The sequence below is a fragment of the Cebus imitator genome, unplaced genomic scaffold, assembly GCF_001604975.1.
Source record: "Cebus imitator isolate Cc_AM_T3 unplaced genomic scaffold, Cebus_imitator-1.0 Scaffold553, whole genome shotgun sequence".
Classification (NCBI taxonomy): Eukaryota; Metazoa; Chordata; class Mammalia; order Primates; family Cebidae; genus Cebus; species Cebus imitator.
This window is the reverse complement of record NW_016107868.1, coordinates 48890-68420: the sequence shown is the minus strand read 5'-3', so window position 1 is coordinate 68420 and position 19531 is coordinate 48890. Positions and strand designations below refer to the sequence as shown.

General features: G+C 32.9%; 1 protein-coding gene across 3 annotated transcripts in view; it reads left to right on the top strand.

The window, feature by feature from the left end:
- Positions 1 to 19531, top strand: part of AGTPBP1 (ATP/GTP binding protein 1) — a 121712-nt gene that overhangs the window by 70087 nt on the left and 32094 nt on the right. For all 3 annotated transcript variants that reach the window (XM_017515616.1, XM_017515615.1, XM_017515618.2), the window contains 5 exons: positions 10 to 141; positions 1847 to 1940; positions 12505 to 12542; positions 15852 to 16060; positions 17590 to 17767. In XM_017515616.1, coding sequence (XP_017371105.1) covers positions 10 to 141; positions 1847 to 1940; positions 12505 to 12542; positions 15852 to 16060; positions 17590 to 17767 — 651 coding nt within the window. The remainder of the gene's footprint in view (positions 1 to 9; positions 142 to 1846; positions 1941 to 12504; positions 12543 to 15851; positions 16061 to 17589; positions 17768 to 19531) is intronic.

The window sequence follows — 19531 nt, the reverse complement described above, 5'->3', positions numbered from 1 at the left end:
TTTAAACAGATAAAAAATTTGGAGTAAAAGCTAGAATTAATGGGGCTCTGAATATAACCCTGAATTTGGTCAAGCAGAATTTACAGAATCATCGCTTGGTGCTACCTTGCCTTCAGCTTCTACGAGTATATTCTGCCAACTGTGAGTATTTGTGTGGCTTTTAGTTAACCCAGTGTTGTAAAGTTACCCAAAATGAGAATTTTAAAGTATCCTAATTCTATAAACCTCTGAAATTTGTGAAAAACGAAAGATAAGATTTAATATGGCTAATTTTAACTCTTGACTTCAACCACAACAAAAGTGATATGGGGTAAGAAGGTAAGCTGATGAAACCTTGAACATTTTTACTAATTTCCTCAATTTATAAAGGATAGGAATGAGGAGGATGGGTAGGCAGCCTGTGGAAAAGATGTGGAGGAGTATCAGGATATTGGCAGCTGGAAAAACTCCTGTGCCTCTTTGGACTTTCACAGATGACAGGAAAGCTGAGAAGGAAGGGATGCAGTAGTGTAGTCACCTGGAGCTAATTCCCTTCAGCAATCAATAGGGAAGTAGCAGAACTGAAAATAACTAGTATGGGAGCCTTTGAGAAAGCTAGAGAGAAGAGGGATCACAGAGATATAGACTCAGATAAAATGTCTCCAAAACACACACTGTTACTATATGAGAATCCACACCATGAGGTATGGATTTTCTTTCTATTCTCTGATTGTGGAATTGAAGTGGTTAATGAAAGAACCTAAGATTGAATTGCAGAATATATGTTATTGCAGAATATCATTGCAAAATAATTATAGAGTACTAGATATGTATGTATATTGTATATATACATATATGTAATATGTAAACATACGTAAACATGTATATGTCTCTGTGTTATATATCAGTACCTTGAAAATATGGCTCAAGGTGTGCTCTGAGGAAGACAGCTTAGAACACTTAAATAACATGTAACTAAAACAAACATAAGGAAATGAATGAATTAGATATCTAACCAAAGAGGTTAAAATAGAGAGGTACACACCAGGAAAGTCAGGAAATGAAATAGTAAAGGGAAAATGAAAAATATGCGTTAGAAAATAGAAAAGCAGGTGATTTAAAAAATAAAACTGTATTGGGTTAAAAATAGGCTGGTACAATGGCACATGCCTGTAATCTCAGCACTTTGGAGGCTAGGCCGAAGGCCTGCTTGAGGCCAGGAGTTTGCAACCAGTCTGGGCAACATAGTGAGATGCCATTTCTATAAAAAATGGAAAAAATTGGGTGTTTGTGGTGATGTGTGCCTGCAGTTTCAGGTACTCAGGAGGCTAAGACTGGAGGATCTCTTGAGCTCAGGAGGTTGAGTCATGACTGCACTACTGCACTCCAGCTTGGGCAGCACAGCAAGACCCTGTTTCAAAAACAGCAAAGCAACAAAAGCTCCCAAATGTAAAAATAAAAAAGCTAAACAACCAAGTACTCCAATCAAGGCAAAAGGAATACAGTATAGACATGAAATTAGAAGGGATAGTTGAATAATAAACAGATACAGAGAAAATTAAAATCATCCTGCAAAACATTAGGAACTACATTTTTGGTGGCATTTTATTGGATTAACCAACAGAAGGCTAGCAAATGGCTTATCTATAATTTAAAAATTTTTTATTAAACAACTTTCTTTTAGAGACAGGGTCTTGCTATACATCCCAGGCTGGCCTTGAACTCCTGGCCTCAAGTTATTCTCCCACTTCAGCCTCCCAAGCAGCTGGGACTACAGGCACATGCCTCTGTGCCTGGTTCTATAATATATTTAGTAATATTTGTTGAGAATTAAAAATAATTTCCCATCTTTTTCTCTCCTTCTCAGCTGTGAATTCAGTATCCTTAGGGAAAAATGGAGTTGTGGAACTGATGTTTAAAATCATTGGACCATTTAGTAAGAAGAATTCCAGTCTTATAAAGTGAGTAAATGTTTTGAATATAAACATAGGTATAACCTTTGTTACTCTGGGCCTCATTATCTTGAAATGTACAAAGAGCAGGTTGAATTACATTATATTCAGGGTTATTTCATTTCTTCTTAAATAATTTTATCATGATAAAGATTTTCTTTAGTTTCAAATTTAATCTTCACAAATATGTTAAAATTAGACAGTTTTAAATTCATTGAATGTAGTGTTTATAGTAACTTAGACTGAGCATTTCTAGATACTGTAAAAGGAAAAAAGATTATCTATATTTATTCAGAAACATTTATTGAGTGCCTACTATATTCCCCACCCAATTTTACAATCTTGTAATGGCTTCTTCCTTCTTAGGAATACCTGAACAATCTTAAATTGATATACTTTTGTTTTGTCAAAATCACATCATTCTTTTTCCCTCATCTTTAGATGTGTGTGTGTATATATATATACGTGTGTGTGTGTGTATTTTTATTCATTCCTAGGCCTTTCAGCCTCAGAAAATGAAAGCCATGTCTTGTTATTTGGTCTTAAGCCATTTTAGAGGTCATTCTTTAAAAACTTTTTGGTGTGAAATTTTTAAAACATACATAAAATAGAGTTTATATTGAACTAATTATATAGAATTATATTAATTACTTATTGTGTTTAACACTTCTGAACATTCCACCATTTTTGTTTCATTTATTTCCACTCCACACTTTTGTTTGTTTTTCCTGAGATACTTTCAAGAAATCTCAGGTGTGTTTTATATATATAATATATAATATATAAATTATATATATTATATATAAAAATATTTAAAAAAATATAAAAATGTGTGCATATTTCTGTAAGCAGATCCTAGATATTTTCTCTAGGATTATTTTCTTTGAATATTATCATTTATTTTCTAAATACCTCAGTATATAATTCTTCTAAATAAGGACTTAAAAAATAACTAGAATACTACCATCATAGCCAACAAAATTATTAATTTCCTTTTTTTTGAGATGGAGTCTCACTCTGTTGCCCAGGCTGTCATACGGTGGCACGATCACGGCTCACTGCAGCCTCAAATTCTTAGGCTCAAGTGATCCTCCCACCCCATCCTCTTGATACATTCTTAATATAATCTAAAATCTAGTCTGTGTTTGGTTTTCTCCAGTTGTCTCAAAATAGCCTGTTTTTAGTTGGTTTGTTTAAATAGGAATCCAAACAAAACACATACATTATTCCTCATTATATTTGGGACATTTCCATACCTAGACAAAGGTGGAGAGAATAGTATAATGAACTCTGATGTACCTGTTACTCATTTTTACTATAAAAAATCTGTCATTTTCGTCTCGTTTTTCTGTTTTTATTTTTTCCTAGAATATTTTAAAGTAAATATCAGCGATTATATTTGATCTGTAAATTCTTTAATATGATCCCTATCAATTACAGATCTTTTTTCCTTTAGTGTTACCACAGTTGTCTTTCTTGTACCCCACAATATTAATGGTAATTCCTTAATATCTGATATTTTCTGAATATCTAAGAAATGCCTTTTTTTTTTTTTTAAACAGTTGGCTGGGTTTTTCAGGGTTTAAATTGAGTCTATACATTGTATTTGATTGATATGCCTCATAATCTTTTAAAATCAAAAGTCTCCCTATTCTTTGGTTTTGTTTTGTTTGTTGAAGGACTTGGGTGATAGGTCTTTTTTAAAATGTTCCGCACTCTAGTTTACAATGACTGTAGCCTGGAGTTATTTAACATATGAGTATATTCCTTACATTTTCTGTAGACTGATAAAACTGTGGCTTGATTAGATTTTGGCATTTTGTTCTTTGTTTGTTTGTTTCTTTTTTTGGTCAAAAATATTTCATAGGTGGAGCTGGGGACTTTGTTTTGTGTCACTTAAGCTCATTGAGTTGAGGTGATCCATCCATAAGAAATGTCCCCATCCACTTTTCACTTAGTGATTTAGCAGTCATTCATGACATTGCCTATATCTGTTATTTCATTAGGGATTAGAAAATAATAACATCTAAATTTCTTATTTTTTTTCCTGTGTTTATTAGCTGTGAATCTTTTGTAATGAAGAACTTGTCACATAAACTATTTGATTACATTTTGCTCTTAAACAAATAGGGTTCAGGACATTTCTAGTGTCTTCACCCTTTCTTAATAAGGGCCAAATATTTAAAAATATTTTGGGAGCTTAGTTGCACATATAATTACTTATTAAATATTATTTGGTAGGATGACAACATAGTTACCTATGTAAGAATTATACATAATCCTAGAGTATCTGATGAAATGTAACAAAGTAAACAGAATACTTGTATCACAATCAGTAACACAGAATCGGTGTCTTATGGTGATTTAGAGTGGGCCCTGCAGGCAGACAGACCTGGATTTGCACGTTAGCTCTGTCATTTACTGGCTCTGCCATAACTTACTTATTAAGTAAGTTACTTACTCTATTATGCCCTAGTTTCCTGTCTGTATTGTAATGAAATGATTCCTATAATTAGCACAATGCCTGTATTAATGTAATACAGTTTAGATAAGCAAGGTAGTAATGTGGGTATGAATGATTCCTAGCTAATACCAAAAGTACATTCTTTTTTTTTTTTTTTTTTTTTTTCGAGACAAACTTATATTTTTATTCTTCTCTATATCGCTAGCTTGGAGGAGAAGGAAAGAATGACCGGATCATAGCTTTGTTAAGCCAGCCAAATTGAGGTTATCTTTTCTTTCTGAGGGATATAGAGATACAGTTGCAACCAGACAATCCCTGTCTTTGTGATAGGGATCACAAGTGAAAGTGAAAGACCCAAGCTTGGGAAGAAATAGCCTTCCCTTAGCATTTCCCTGAATCTATGCATTATTTGAGTTTATATTCCAATAGTAGCACTAGCCAGTAAGCACAGACGACCCAATCACCAAAGCTCACATTGCTCAGCCCTAAGAAATAGTGACTAGAATTACTTATTTTGTTCCCAAACATGGAGAAAGAGAAATTATGCTATTCCCAAATTACTTGTTGAATGTATTTATCCAGTATACAATTTACAATATAATATATACAATATTAATGTATTTTCATAGCAAGAACAGGAATGCAAGTGGGGGGAAAAGGAAATTTTAAATTATGTTTAAAAGGAAGACCTATTTTATTTACTGCAGACTTCAACTCATTAGAACTAAATTTTGAAAGAACACTTAATGTTTTATTTGATTAAGTATATAAATAGGTATATAAAATCTATTTAAATATACAGTGTCTTTCTCAGAGAAGGAAGTCTGGCTTAGTAAAATCCAGAATTTGAATTTAAAGGGACTCATGCCACAGTAGCTAGTTCAACTCTGTTAGAAACAAGAGAGAGAGAGAAAAAACAAAAACTAGGAATGCATCCAGAAGAATTCTGCTCTTATTTCCTTTTTCATATTTGGCACATAATCTCTCCTCAATTTCCTGGGTTATCATTTCCCTCCATTTAATAAACAAATGATAAAGAGAAAACCCAAGTCATGAAATCGGTGGCTCAATAATCTTCACTTGAGTTTAAAAAAAAAAACCCCATAGTTAGCTTCAAGGGCCATTTTCATTTAAAGCCTAGAGCCAAAGACTTTTGGAGAAGTTTCCTTTTTTGTCTTCTTTTTAAGAAGAAAAGCAATCAACATAAATAATGAAACTTAGTGACAAATTCTAAACAGTCTTTTTGTGTTTAAATATTTTCATTGGTTTTAGTTCTAACCACAGAACTCTGGCTCTTAAAACCTTATTTTTGTAATAATCTCACAAAGATGAATTTCCCTGAACTTGCTTCTTGACAGCATTCCAGTAGTCAAAATGGGCAACTGACTTTACTGGTTTTCTAATAATCTGGACACTGAGCCAAAAAAATTCCACTCATCTCTAACTGTTCCTGATACTTGTTTTTCATTTCTATGGATAAATATTCTGGACAGCAGTTTTTGATCACTGGAAAGGACATAATGTTATTTCTATTGAAACTGACTTTCATTAGGAAACTTCATACTGTGTTAAACCAGATTCTTATGTTCTCCAGACAAGAATGTTACCTGGAAAGCTATGCTTGACTTCCATGAAGTCAAACTCAAAACCCAAAAATGTACTCACAAGTTCCTAAACTTTCCTCAAAATTATCATCTTTCATAAACGTAATCTCTTTGAAACTTAGCAGAGAGCACTTTATGAAAAAGTATGTTCTATGTACTTACTCTTCACCTAGTAAAATCATTCTTGTTTGTTCTAAAATCAGTTGAGCTTTAAAAAATGCCTTTAAATTTTTTTAATGTTGAAATTTTATTTCAAATGTTTTCTTTGTTTTTCTTTTTGAAACAGAGTCTCACTCTGTTGCCCAGGCTGAAGTGCAGTGACACGATCTTGCCTCACTGTAGCCTCTGCCTCCTGGGCTCAAGCAATTATTCTATCTCTGCTTTCCAAGTAGCTGGGACTACAGGTGCACACCACCACACCAGTACTTTTGGGTAGAGATGGGGTTTCAACATGTTGGCCAGGCTGGTCTTGAATTCTTGACCTCAAGTGATCCACCCACCTCAGCCTCCCAAAGTGCTGGGAATACAGGAGTGAGCCTTTATGCTTTCATTTATAAACGATTTCTCCCCTTAAGGGGTATGGCATTTTATAATTTATTTTTTATGTAATGGCCATGATCTCCTATTTAAGATGTACTTTATACTCTAGTATAATCAAGTTACCAAATCTAATATAAAATGTTCCCAGGGGAAATTAAATGAAGCATTTCAAAAGGATCTTTATGATATACCACATGGGGTATATTCAGAACCTTATAGAAATCAATGGATCTAAAACATCAGAGAAAAGATAAATTATCCATTATTTTTCTATTTCTACTTTAAGAAGAAAAATTAATCTTTTACTTTATTTTTACTTTAAAAAGAACAAGCCACTCATTGACCAAACTTTGTATATCTTTATCACTTACCATTTTTAGTAATCTGAGGGTCTCCCTCTAATTAACCAAAAACCCCAGACATCTAGAGCTTTCTGTTGTATTTCTTCCTCCCTTTGAACAATGTTCCACATTAACTGGGAAGAAGATTGAGGAAGATTTATATTTGAAGGGTTATGCTTCCTCTTCTTTTTAATTTTAGGTTTTGGATTTAAAACTGTTAATCTAGAAGGAAGCAGCTCAGGAGTTATTTTAACTGTATCTTTTTGAGTTTCCCCATAGGTGTGGAAGTCATTACAAGGATTGACTTAAAGTAGCTGTAACTTCATTAGTGTCTGGGGACTTCAGCTTTTCTTCCTTCACATCTCCTAAATTAAGCCACAGACTACTTTTGGAATTATTGTTGGTTGCAGTATTCTGTGTGGAAATATGAACACTGGAAAAATACATGAGGAAATACAAATTATTTATACTGAGAAATTTTAATTAACATAATACAAACTATGCATTTCAATACATCTAATATTTTAAAATTCTTTTGTAACATAAATTCACTCTGGCTTATAAGTGTTGTAGAATTTCAGAAATTTCTTTGTGGTGAAATTCTAAAAATAATTTTTTTTTATAATTTATTTTTTATGTAATGACCATGATCTCCTACTTAAGGTGTACTTTATACTCTATTATAACCAAGTTACCAAGTTTAGTGTAAAGTAATCTGCACATTTTTACTAAATGTTATTTAAGAGTTATGTACAAATGACTTTACACCAAACTTTACGAGTAATCTGTTAATCTACTGGAAATATGAAATAAAGACAATGGGCATTGGCATCCGAAAGAACTGGGTTCATATTCCAGCTTGACAGTGTTGAAAAATAAATATCAACAGAAAAAAAATGTTCTATTTTAGGATTAGAAACTGTCAGGAGCATTTTTATTTAGTTTAAACAGTGTAAACAACTGCCAGTAGGGAGAAAGAGTTTCTAAGATTTTTACAATTTTGAATAAAGAATCATCTGTAGAAAGGAAAATCTTATGAGTTCATTGTAAGCGATTGCATCTAAATTATTGTATTAGTTTTCTAGCGCTGTAATAACAAAGTACCACAAGTTACCGGGTGACTCAAAACAATAGAAATTTATTGTTTTATAGTTCCAGATGCTAGAAGTCCAAAATCAACTTGTCAGCAGGGCTGTGCTCCCTCTGAAACCTGTAAGGGAGCATCCTTCCTTGCTCTTCCTAGCTTCTGGGGGTTTGTTGGCAGTCTTTGGTGTTCTTAGGATTGCAGCCATAGCATTTCAGTTTTTGCCTCCATCATCACATGGCACCCTCTCCTTTTGTGTCTGTCTTCATATAGTCTTCTCTCTTCTTCTAATGACACCAGTCTCTTGTATTAAGGGCCCACCTACTCCAGTATGACCTTGCCTTAACTAGTTACATCTGCAATGACCATGTTTTCCAATAAGGTCATATTTGGAGGTAGTGGGGGTTGGGACTTCAACATATCTTTTTGGACACAGTTCAACCCATAACAGTGATTAACTGCATGTACTTAGCAGTAAGCACAGTTTTGTGATCTTTCATTGTGTTCTATGTTAGCTGTATCTTCACTTTGCGTAGTTTGCATAGTCTTTCACAAAACTTGACTTCTGTCTACATACATAGAAGTTAATGTTTTGATGGGTCATGGTAGTCTCTAATAAAAATTGACAAAGAAGCCTCTTTAGTAATGGTAAGAAATGCATTACATTGAATGGCAAGTGGAATCTGCTACTTACGGTAGGTAATACATGTAATGCAGTGAGTCTTGAGATCTTCCTAACATGATTAAATTAGCAGATTGTTTAGTGCCTTGGGAAGTAAATATTTTGTCTCAGCTTTTAAATTACTTTTTAAATAGAAGGGATTTATAGCCTATGGAAATTAAACAGAATAACCACAGGAAGTAGGGTTTACTTAGTTTCTCTTATATTAGATTGACTTCTGTTTTTTGAAATACATTTCTGAGATGTATTTTACATGGTAAGTTATATATATATCCAAAGTGTACCATTTGCTGAAAATGGACATAGGCTGGGCTAAAAGCCTTTAGGCTCGGTAGGCACAGTGCCAAGGACCCACAATACTTCTAGGGTCCCATAAAAATATTTTAATTTCTTTAAAAATCATATAAAAATGAACTTTTAGGCTGAAGAAAATGTTTTAATCTATGATATTTAGTGCATTCATCTTTATACCAACACCAACACAGTTGTAAAATGCTATATGAATTTTAAATACTTTTTGGAGGGAGGGGCCCATGAAGGCAAAGAAGTGTCTAGAGCCCATGAAAATCATAATGTGGTATATGGCTAAACCTATGAAACTATCACCACATCAAGCTAACATCTCTGTCACCCCCAGAGGCTTTACTGTGCCCTTGGTAATTCTTCCCTTGCGTCTCCCATTTGGCCCTGTTATGGCTATGCCTCCTACTACTATAGATTTGGTTACATGTTCAGGAATTTTATATAAATGGAATCATAGTGTGTGTAATCTTTTTTTGTGGGGGGTTGGATCTAGCTTCTTCCATGTATCATGATTATAAATTCACTTATGTTGAATGTATCAAAAATTTATTCTTTTAATTGCTGAATAATAGTCACAGTTATATGGCTGTATTGTAATTTGTTTATCCATTCACCTGTTAATGGACATTTGGATTGTTTTTAGCTTTTGGCTGTTACAAATAAAGCTGCTGTGAATGTTTATTTGGATATATAAACATTCACAGACTTTTTATGGCCATATATTTTTTATTTCTGCTGAGTAGATATCTAGGAGTGAAATGGCTGGATCAATTGGTAGCTTTTCAAAAACACTGTCTTTCTATAATATGTTAAATCTTTTCTCTACTTGAACACATGGAGTACTATTATAAGTATTTTAATGTTTTCTAATGTTTATGTGAGGTCTACATCTGTTTTAATTGTTTTTTTTTTTTTTTTCATCATTATGGGTCTTTTTTCCCTGCTTTTTTCATACCTGATATTTTTGATTGAGTGCCAGTCATTGTGAATTTCACCTTGTTGAGTGCTGGGTATTTTTATATTTCTGTAAATATTCTTGAGGTTTGTTCTGGGATGTAGTTAAGTTTGTTGGAATTAGTCTGATCTGTCTTTTCAGATTTGTTTGATGGGATCAGAGCACTGTTTAGGACTGATTATTCCCTGCTACTGAGGCAGAATCCTTCTGAGCACTCTACCCCGTGAATCATGAGGATTTCTGGTGTGATTGGTGGGAGCAGGCACACGTGTCAGCCCTGTGTGAATACTAGATGTGGTTCTTCAGTCCTTTTGGATGGGTTTTCCCCGGCCTTGGTAGTTACTTCACACACATGTGCTGATCACTACTTTGCTGAATATTCAAACACAACTCTCTGAAAATCCCTGAGCCACTCTTTCTGTACAGCTTTCATTTTCTGGTATTCTGTGCTGTGAACTCTAACCGACTTGGTCTCCCTGGACTCTCCATGTCCTCCATCAGGGACTTTGTGTGCTCAGCTTGGGGATCTGCCAGACTCTACTACGTTTGATTTCCCTCTGCTGTGGCTTGGTTGCTTTCTCAAAGTGTAGTATGCTGGAGCAATTGTAGGGCCCATCTCATTTTTGCCATTTCTGTGGATCGCTATCTTTCATTGATTGATATTCAGTATCTTAAACAGTCCCATTTTGTCCATTAAAAAAAAATTATATCAAATGAGAGGGTATATCCAGTTTCTGTTACTCCCATTTTGTCTGGAAGTGAAAGTTCAGATAGCCTTCTCAAAGGGAGACTGACATTTCTAATTTCATAATTTCCTTTCTCAACAGGAGAATTCTGTGTATTCATTCTGTTGCATTGAGATTTTATGTGGCCCTAGGCATGTTATATTTCAGTCTGTGAAACAAAATTGAAAACATATATATATATAAAGCACCTGTAACAGTGTCTGGCATTTGTCAGGTCTTGCTGAAATAGTTTTCTTATCCATTTTAGTTTTTATAAATTGCAGTCTCATATGGAATTTCATTTAGTTTTGTGTTTAATTTTGACCAATTGAGAAGCCATCATTATTTTGATAGTTTTATATTCTCCTGTACATTTTATTGCTTAAGTGTAAAAGTATGGAAAGTTTCTTACTGATAATTCAATGCAATGAAAATTTAATACAAAATTTTATAATGTTTGTTTATTTTTAACTCACTATTACCAACACTTCATATTGTTTTGAGGAAGTTACAGGTATGAATTTATAATATAAAAATACTTTATAATTATTATTTTACAAATGTTATTATGAAGATTTACATGGTTGCTTTATTTTTGTCAAAAAACAAAAAGTAGCTATTAAGAACTTCCTCTTACTGGGCATTTGTTGAGCACTTACCATGTGCCTCGCCCTGGATTTTTGTTTCAGATTTTGCTATGAACTTTACTTACCCATCTTAAGTCTTGTAATCTATTATGCTCTTCTTTACCTACAGCTAGTCATGCTGCTTCTCTTTTACTGCTGCTGTATGCAACTTTTACTTTATTACCTCATTTTTGTTTTTAATTTCTTGAGCAGTTTTTTCATAGGTATACTCTTTTATTACATTATGTAGATTGTAAAATTATCTGTGGAAGAGATAAGTTTGTTTTCTAATTTTATACCCATGAAGAACTTGCTACTGTGGTTATCAAGTAGGCATTCAACAAATGCTTAATGGTGAGTGAAATGATTGCTTCATAATATACACAATTTTCATGCAAATTAATTGTAATTGTTGATGTATTACCAAGAGGTACTATAATATGTGCCTTACATTTAAAAAATTATTGAAAGTAAGTGCCATTTCCTCAGTAACTGATTAAAAATAAACTATTTGAATTATAGGTTTTCCATGGTGATATTATGTGTATTTTTATAGTAATTTCACTATGTGTGACTGTTTATGTTCAAATACAATTTAAATGCTTTCAATTTTGGGGGTGATTTCTTTGTCTTCTAAGGGACACTAAGAGTTTTTGAGATATTAGTTAGGCTTCTTATTCATCTTGGCGCATCATAGCTGAAAAATGTTAACGGGTCATACTTCTCCCCAACCTTCAAGTTCTAAAATATTTTACCTTTGTTATGGCCTTAAATAGGAGGCGATATAGCTTGATAGAATGGAAATACTTTGAAGTCAGAAAGTTACAATATCTATAGAATTTTGTAGTTATGATAATTCGTGTTAAAATTTGTTTTTAATTCCTTTGCAAATCAGGGCATGTGATTCTTAATAGTGTGGTTTCCTTTGTTAACTCTCAGGTCAGATACAGAGGCTGATGGAATGAGTCCATTTATCTAACTTCTGACAAAAACTTAGACATTGTTAATTTCCTTCTTTTTCTCTCTCAAAATATTTTTTTGTTCACATCTATTGATATTTCAGTCTTTTTCATATCCAATTTTAAGCTGAAGAGAGAGATGCATACAGATAAATACCAAGTGTAATTAAGAATAAACTTTGGAATAGATAATAGAATAATGAGTTATTGAAAAAGATTGTATGAATTTACTATTGTAGATTAATTTTACTAGTTTTGTTGTTGTTTGTGTTTTCTTGTTGTGTTGACAGGGTTGCTTTAGACACTCTTGCTGCATTGCTAAAATCAAGTAAGTTTTTAAATACTAGAAATACTAGATACTATTTTTCTGAGAATTCTATTTACTATGTTAAAGAATCTAGAAATGTAGATTTAGACTATAGTTATAAAGCTGGTTTATGGTATTCTAATGTCAAAATTGACTTTTCCTTATAGTGTTGTTGATGTGCATCATAACTAATGCCATATTATGTTTATTGAGCTATAATTTATTTAGTACATTTATATAATTTAGTCAAGCACGTTGATTGCCTATTTCTAAGTAATTTAGATAAACATAAAGATCCATTAGTAGAGGAAAATATGTATAATTTTTTGAAAGTGAAGCTAACGTGTACTGAACTTTTACTATAAGAAATATCTTTTAACAACTATCTCTGATTTTATGAATAACTTAGAACTCTACAAATTTTGTTTCTACCGTAAATGTGAGTTTATATAACTTTCAGAAAATGTGACTTAATATAAATTTACAGTCTAATTCATTTACAAAATAAAGCACTGTTTTCCTTATCAGACTTGAAGCATTGAAGTAGATATGTCTTATGCTTTTGGAGAGTAATTGCCTGTACTTATATATATATATTCTCTCCAATATGCTTAGTATCTTCATTTTAAATATTTTTTTAATGGCACTTCAGGGGTCGATCAGTTTATTAACATTTTGTTTAATCACGATAACATTTGGTCTTAACAATCTGTGTTGGCTGGGTGGCTTTTATATGTCCCACCCCCACCCCACCATCCACAAGGGAGACATAAGTAACAGACAGCTCATCAATAACTGCCTGTTAGGGGTAAGACAAACTTGTCCCTTGTTTGAATTACCAGAATTCTGATCTTTTTAAAATTATAGTAAATAATGAATTGATTGAAAATCTAATATTTGGTAATGATTTATAAAATTAAAAAAAATCACCTTAGGTATTAGTACCAAATAATAGAATTCTCATTCGACAAATTTATTTTTCAGACAAAGTATATGACACTCAGATTAGTTGTGTAGCTTTATTTTCATTTGTGATGTGGTAAGCTTTAGACCAAGATCACAATATGTGGATTAATTTGAGAAGATATTTTTGGCCTTACTTTGATGGGTCCTCACTTTGTGGTTTAAACTTTAAACCACTTTGTGGTAAAAAGATTAATTCTTAATATGGGCACATACTTTTGATTTGGAGTAGAATAGAATAGCTTTTAAAACTAAACTTTTATTAAAGCTTACTAATTTTCAGGATCACTGATGGCAAAGTCATTAATTCTAAGCTAGTAAAAGCTAAAACTCATAAGTTTCAAGTATTTTATAGAAATCAATTAATACATGATGACTGTAATTTAGTATTTTCAGTTTTTAGTAGTAGTCTCCTTTTTATTCCCTCCCTTCTTTTTCAAACAAGTGTGGTGGGGCAAACATACCTGTTTATTCCATCAGAATAAAAAAATAGTAACTGAAAGGAGAAAAAAATAGTAACTGAAAGGAGAATGACTTCAGTTTATATTTAATATATTTTCAGATGACACGGCACTAAATAGGATGAAAATTTAATGATGCAAAATATTATTTCATGGCACACTGCATATTTTTAAACAAATAATGGCATTTTGGAGCATTCTCATTTATTTTTCAAAATGTTTTTGGTTTCGGGGGAGGTGCAATCATTTTCTTTAAGAGGATAAATTAGACTTTAGAGGGAAGAGGAGACATAGGCTAATTGGGAGTTTGGTATCCTGAATACATGAATAAAGTTCCCTTTTCTAATGTTTTATTTGTGCTCAGTGCTGGTTGCATGTAGCTCTGTTCACTTCCTTTAAGGGGCACTCAGCACCTGTGTTTGAGTTATGGGCAAGTTTCGTACTTGATCTTTCATAGAGAATTTTAATATTTCTCATAAATACCATTTAAGCTATTGGGAGTTGTGGTGGAAACACACAAGGTTTGTAATAGGAATTACAATGATCATAATGGCTTTTAACAAAATCACATTCACAGCTAGTAAACTAAAGGCTGACTTCCAACTGGTGTAAACAAAGTGTGTATTCATTTAAAATGTATGAAGCTTTACTTGGTCAAAACAATGAAAGTGATTTTGTAAAATAGCCACAGCCTTAGCATACTAGCTATTCTAGACATAATAGAGGGTTTAAAGCCTTCACATAGGAAATCTTTTCCCTAGCTCTAGTAAGTGTCTTCGGCCTGTCTAATGTCATAACATAGTTCTCAAAGGGAATTAATAAGTTTATCTCAGTGTTATGTTTTAGGTTTCTACTTGCACCTTTAGAAACTAATAATTCAGGCAACTAAAATCAGTGGAGCCTTACTATTGCATTATCTTAGTGTCCATACTGTGAACCTAGTGGTTATTTTGTAGGTAAATTTGAGATTAAGAAGACACTAGTATTTCCTTTAATTAAACAACCTCAGATGGGTGTTGAATATTATCTTGTGCTCCTTATAATTAACCCAGCAGAGTAGCACTGGGTGACTCGGTATATTGCTCTGAAATGATTGCCTTGCCACTATCTTAGTAAAATGCACCCTGTGGTTAATAATTTTAAATACAAATAAAATAATAAAATTAAGGCAAACGTGGATTTATTTGTTAATTCTACTCCAATAAACTTGAGTATTTACAAAAACCTTTAGTGTAGTTGCTATTACAATAAAAATCGAATGACTAGAAAGCCAGAAAGCACTATTTTCTAATCATGTAATGCTCCTTACATTTCATTTACTAAAAAAGTTATATAAGTATTTTAAAATTAGCATTGTTATAGTATGAATATTTATATAATTGTGGAGTAATTGGAGCAATTAATTTTAGTGGAAACATAAAGTTTGCAATAGAAGCTACAATTCAATAGGGTTTATTTCAGTGGGAACATAAAGTTTATAATAGAAATTATAAAAATGATAGTGGATCTTCTAAAAATCACATTCACATCTAGTAAGTAGAAAGCGTGTACGTTTCATTTGGTGTAATGAAAATCATTACATTCATAAATTTTAAAATACATGAAGCTTTTGTTAGTAAACAAAAGCATTTAAAAAGTTATTCCTCAAATTTTATTAAAGACATTTTGATATTTATAAATGGTGAAACAGTACACAGGCAGGTTTTGGAAGAGATTGCAATTTGCTCTCTGGAACTTCATATTTATTTTGTTAGAAAAAATTTAAATATGTGGTTGTCATTTGTTTTGGAAAAAAAGAATCATAAGCATCCATCACAATATTGAGGTAATATTTTAAATTTGATTTATTCTATCACCCTCTCTTGTCATTTAAAAAGTATTCTTTCTCAATTTTCTTTTGTTAAAGAAACAAATGCCAGGAGAGCTGTAGACAGAGGATATGTCCAAGTGCTTTTAACAATTTATGTAGATTGGCACCGCCATGATAATCGGCATAGAAACATGCTCATTCGAAAAGGAATTTTACAGAGTTTAAAAAGTGTTACAAACATCAAGTTGGGAAGAAAAGCATTTATTGATGCCAATGGGATGAAAATTCTGTATAACACTTCACAAGTGAGTTATTTTCTTATTTCCTGATTATGTACTAATGATATGATTTGGTTGTTAAGAAAACCGAATTAATGTACAAATACTCAGAAACATGATAAATACATTTTTTGAAAATCTTAAAACCAAAAGACACAGTTATTTCTCACATGTGACCTCAGGCTTAGTTGGAGGAAATGGTCAGTGCGCAGTTCTGCAATGTGAGATTTTCTTCCAAAGGCAAAAAGGAAGAAGTAGAAATTCATCCAGTTAGCAAGAGGAGATTCCATGAAGCCATGCTTTCTAGATGTGTAGTTGGCTGTACTCAGTGTTGTATGCCCCTTTCATGAGGTACCTGTGGATCTTTTATAGTCTGTAGAGCAGTTCTGTTGTCTGTGAGTGGTCTGCATGTTTTCCTGCTGGATAGAGGCTTTTTTGAATAGAGAATGTACAAAAATGACACCTGGAACTGGGAATGCTAGATCTGCCAGCTGTTTTAAGCATGAACATTTTTGGCAATATATTTAGTGAGATCCTTTCTAGCATCTGTGTTGATTGTCAGCCATGGGGAATGGGGATGTTGCAATGCAACCCCCGCCCCCTCCCCCCCTTTTTAAAAAGAAAACTATATTATTAGAAAGAAATCTGTCTTTTTGAAAATATCAGCCAGTTATCTTGGTTGTGCACTCCTGGTCTTACACATGATCAACACAATCTATTTTTTATATGACAAGAGCTAAGATATCTGAACACATATTTTATGTTTACCTTAGTTTTTTGTTTTCTAGATCAATCATATGCACTTGTTTTTACATTTCCTAGTAAAGATAGCAATGGATAATTTATATATGAGGAGTTAGGTGACTGGTTTATGCCATTTAACATTTCTGAGCCTTAATTTTTCATTTATTTTGACAGGTCAGATGTGAAAACATATATGGAAACTTTTACAATGTATCAAAGTACCATCTAAATGTCAATTGTCACTAATAATATTTAGTTGTTATATGACAGTTTCATATCCTGTGTCCCTTAACCCTTCTCAAGACTAGAGACCAGGACAGCAAGTCAGACCCTTAAAACTTTATATTGTGATATTCAGGCTGTCCTTTCATAAGGTGAATAGCCAACTTACGAGAGGTGTTATTGCACCTCTCTGAGAAAGGTTCGGTCAAATGCATTTATTTTTTTTTTAAACATCTTACACCTTTTAAGCTTTCTTGCTTAATCCCTTTTTCCATTTTCCCCTTAAATTGTCTTTTTAATTTTATGTCCTAGGCTTGCTAAGTATCCCCCACATTACTCCAAAGATGATACTGATTTCTGCTTACAATATTTAAGGAAAAGTTCTTTTCAATTTGCCACATGAGGTTCTTATTTACAGATAGATAATTCTGAATTTTAAAGCTATTTTGTAACTATTCTGTGTTACAGTATTGGTTTTTGAGATACGTATTTCTAGAAAATTATTAATGTATTACTTTCTGAAATAAAGTCAAATTGGTTCAGTTATTCGTCAAAAAAATTATTTTTTCTTTTTCTTTTTTTTAAAACAGGAATGTCTAGCAGTGAGGACTCTTGATCCTCTTGTCAATACCTCCAGTCTGATAATGAGGAAGTGTTTCCCAAAAAATCGACTGCCACTCCCAACGATTAAAAGTTCTTTTCATTTCCAGTTGCCTGTTATTCCTGTGACTGGTCCTGTGGCTCAGCTCTACAGCTTACCCCCGGAAGGTAGGATCACAGGGTCACGGCTGCTTTTTGCGGGTTCTTAGAACTATGTGACCCTGTCATTTTTCTTTTAACTAATGTCTAACTCCTCAGCAAAGGAAGGCCTTAATGAACATGATACACATTCACATTTTATTTTACTTAAGTATTTCTTTAAATATAAGAAATTGGAGGCTAGTAATTAAGTGAAGTAGTGTGGGATATGTTGTATATATGTAAATGTGAATTGTGAAATAATTAAGCTTCATATGGGAATGTTATTTTTGATAGCTTATGTACTTTTTTTTTTGTCTTTTTTTTGAGACAGAGTCTTGTTCTGTTACCCAGGCTGGAATGCAGTGGCACGATCTTGGCTTACTGCAACTTCTACCTCCTGGGTTCAAGCAATTTTCCTGCCTCAGCCTCCTGAGTAGCCAGGATCACAGGTGTCTGCCACCACTCCTGGGTAATTTTTGCATTTTTAGTAGAGATGGGTTTCACCGTGTTAGCCAGGCTGCTCTCAAACTCCTGATCTCACGTGGTGTGCCTGCCTTGGTCTTCCAAAGTGCTGGGATTATAGCCGTGAGCCACACACCCCACCCAACTTATGTACGTTTTTAAAGTAGAAAAATATAAGCATTAAATAAATGTTTAGGTAATTATGTTTGGGTTTATATCTATAGCTTTTCCATGAAATTTTTTTCTTAAGTCAAAAAAATTACTAAAATTACTATGGTTTTATGCTTAACAAAAACTTGCACATGACTTACTTGGATGAAAATATGAAATTATCTGAGGTAGGCTGTTTGTCATTTTCCATATAATACTGTAGGTATGTAGTAGAGGAAGTAAGAGTTTAAGTTTATTTATATGGGAAAGAAGAATTTCTTTGATAACATCTACCAAAGTGAAAAAGAGAAAGTAGTCCCGGCTTTTAATATCATTTTCATAGTATTTTCTTATCAGTTGATCACTTTTTTGAAAAAAAAAAAAAAAGTTTCTTTATACGTAAAAATTCTTATTTGAAATGTGTTTTAAAAGAATTTTCAAGTAATTATATTAGATTCATTATCCTTGATATAAATTTATTAATGGTATATGTCATGGGGTACACTCTTATAATTTAATTTTTAAAATATGAAATTATTAAAACACAAGTTGACACAAAATATCAAAATGGATTATTCAGAAACCTCCTTTAAAATATTTAAAAGTCTAAGGCTAAGGCTAAGTCTAGGACTTATGAGTAAGAAAGCTAATTAAAAACAATGGTCCAATACCCTTTTTCCCATTCCATTTGAAATTACCAACAGACTTTTATAGGAGAAAATCTGTACTAAATCTGTAAACTAGGTACGAGGAGCATGGAACAAACACAGAACATGCAAGAAATGTTGTAGAGCTGTGAGTAAATGCAGGAACAGCATTAAGCTTCCATTCCCTCTTCTAGAAATGCATTATCTTCAGCTAAAGTTGAGGTGACATTAGCAGCTAATTTGGAGGGACATTCAGGGAGCAGTTGGAATCCCTTTCTCTCTTATATCTCAACGTAAGATTATGGGGGTTAAGTGGTGGTTCTAACTGGTGGAAAACTGGTGAGGCTTCCCTATGTTGCGGCCAGTAGTAACACCAGGAAAGAAGTAGGATATGCCCCAGTGAGTTCTTTATTTAGTGTCTGGATTGATGGATAGAGAAAGTACAATAAATTCACCAAACATGGGACAAATGAGAAGCTGTATTTTTCTTTTGGTTCCTTTTATCACTTTTATCTCAGACCAGTGCATCGCT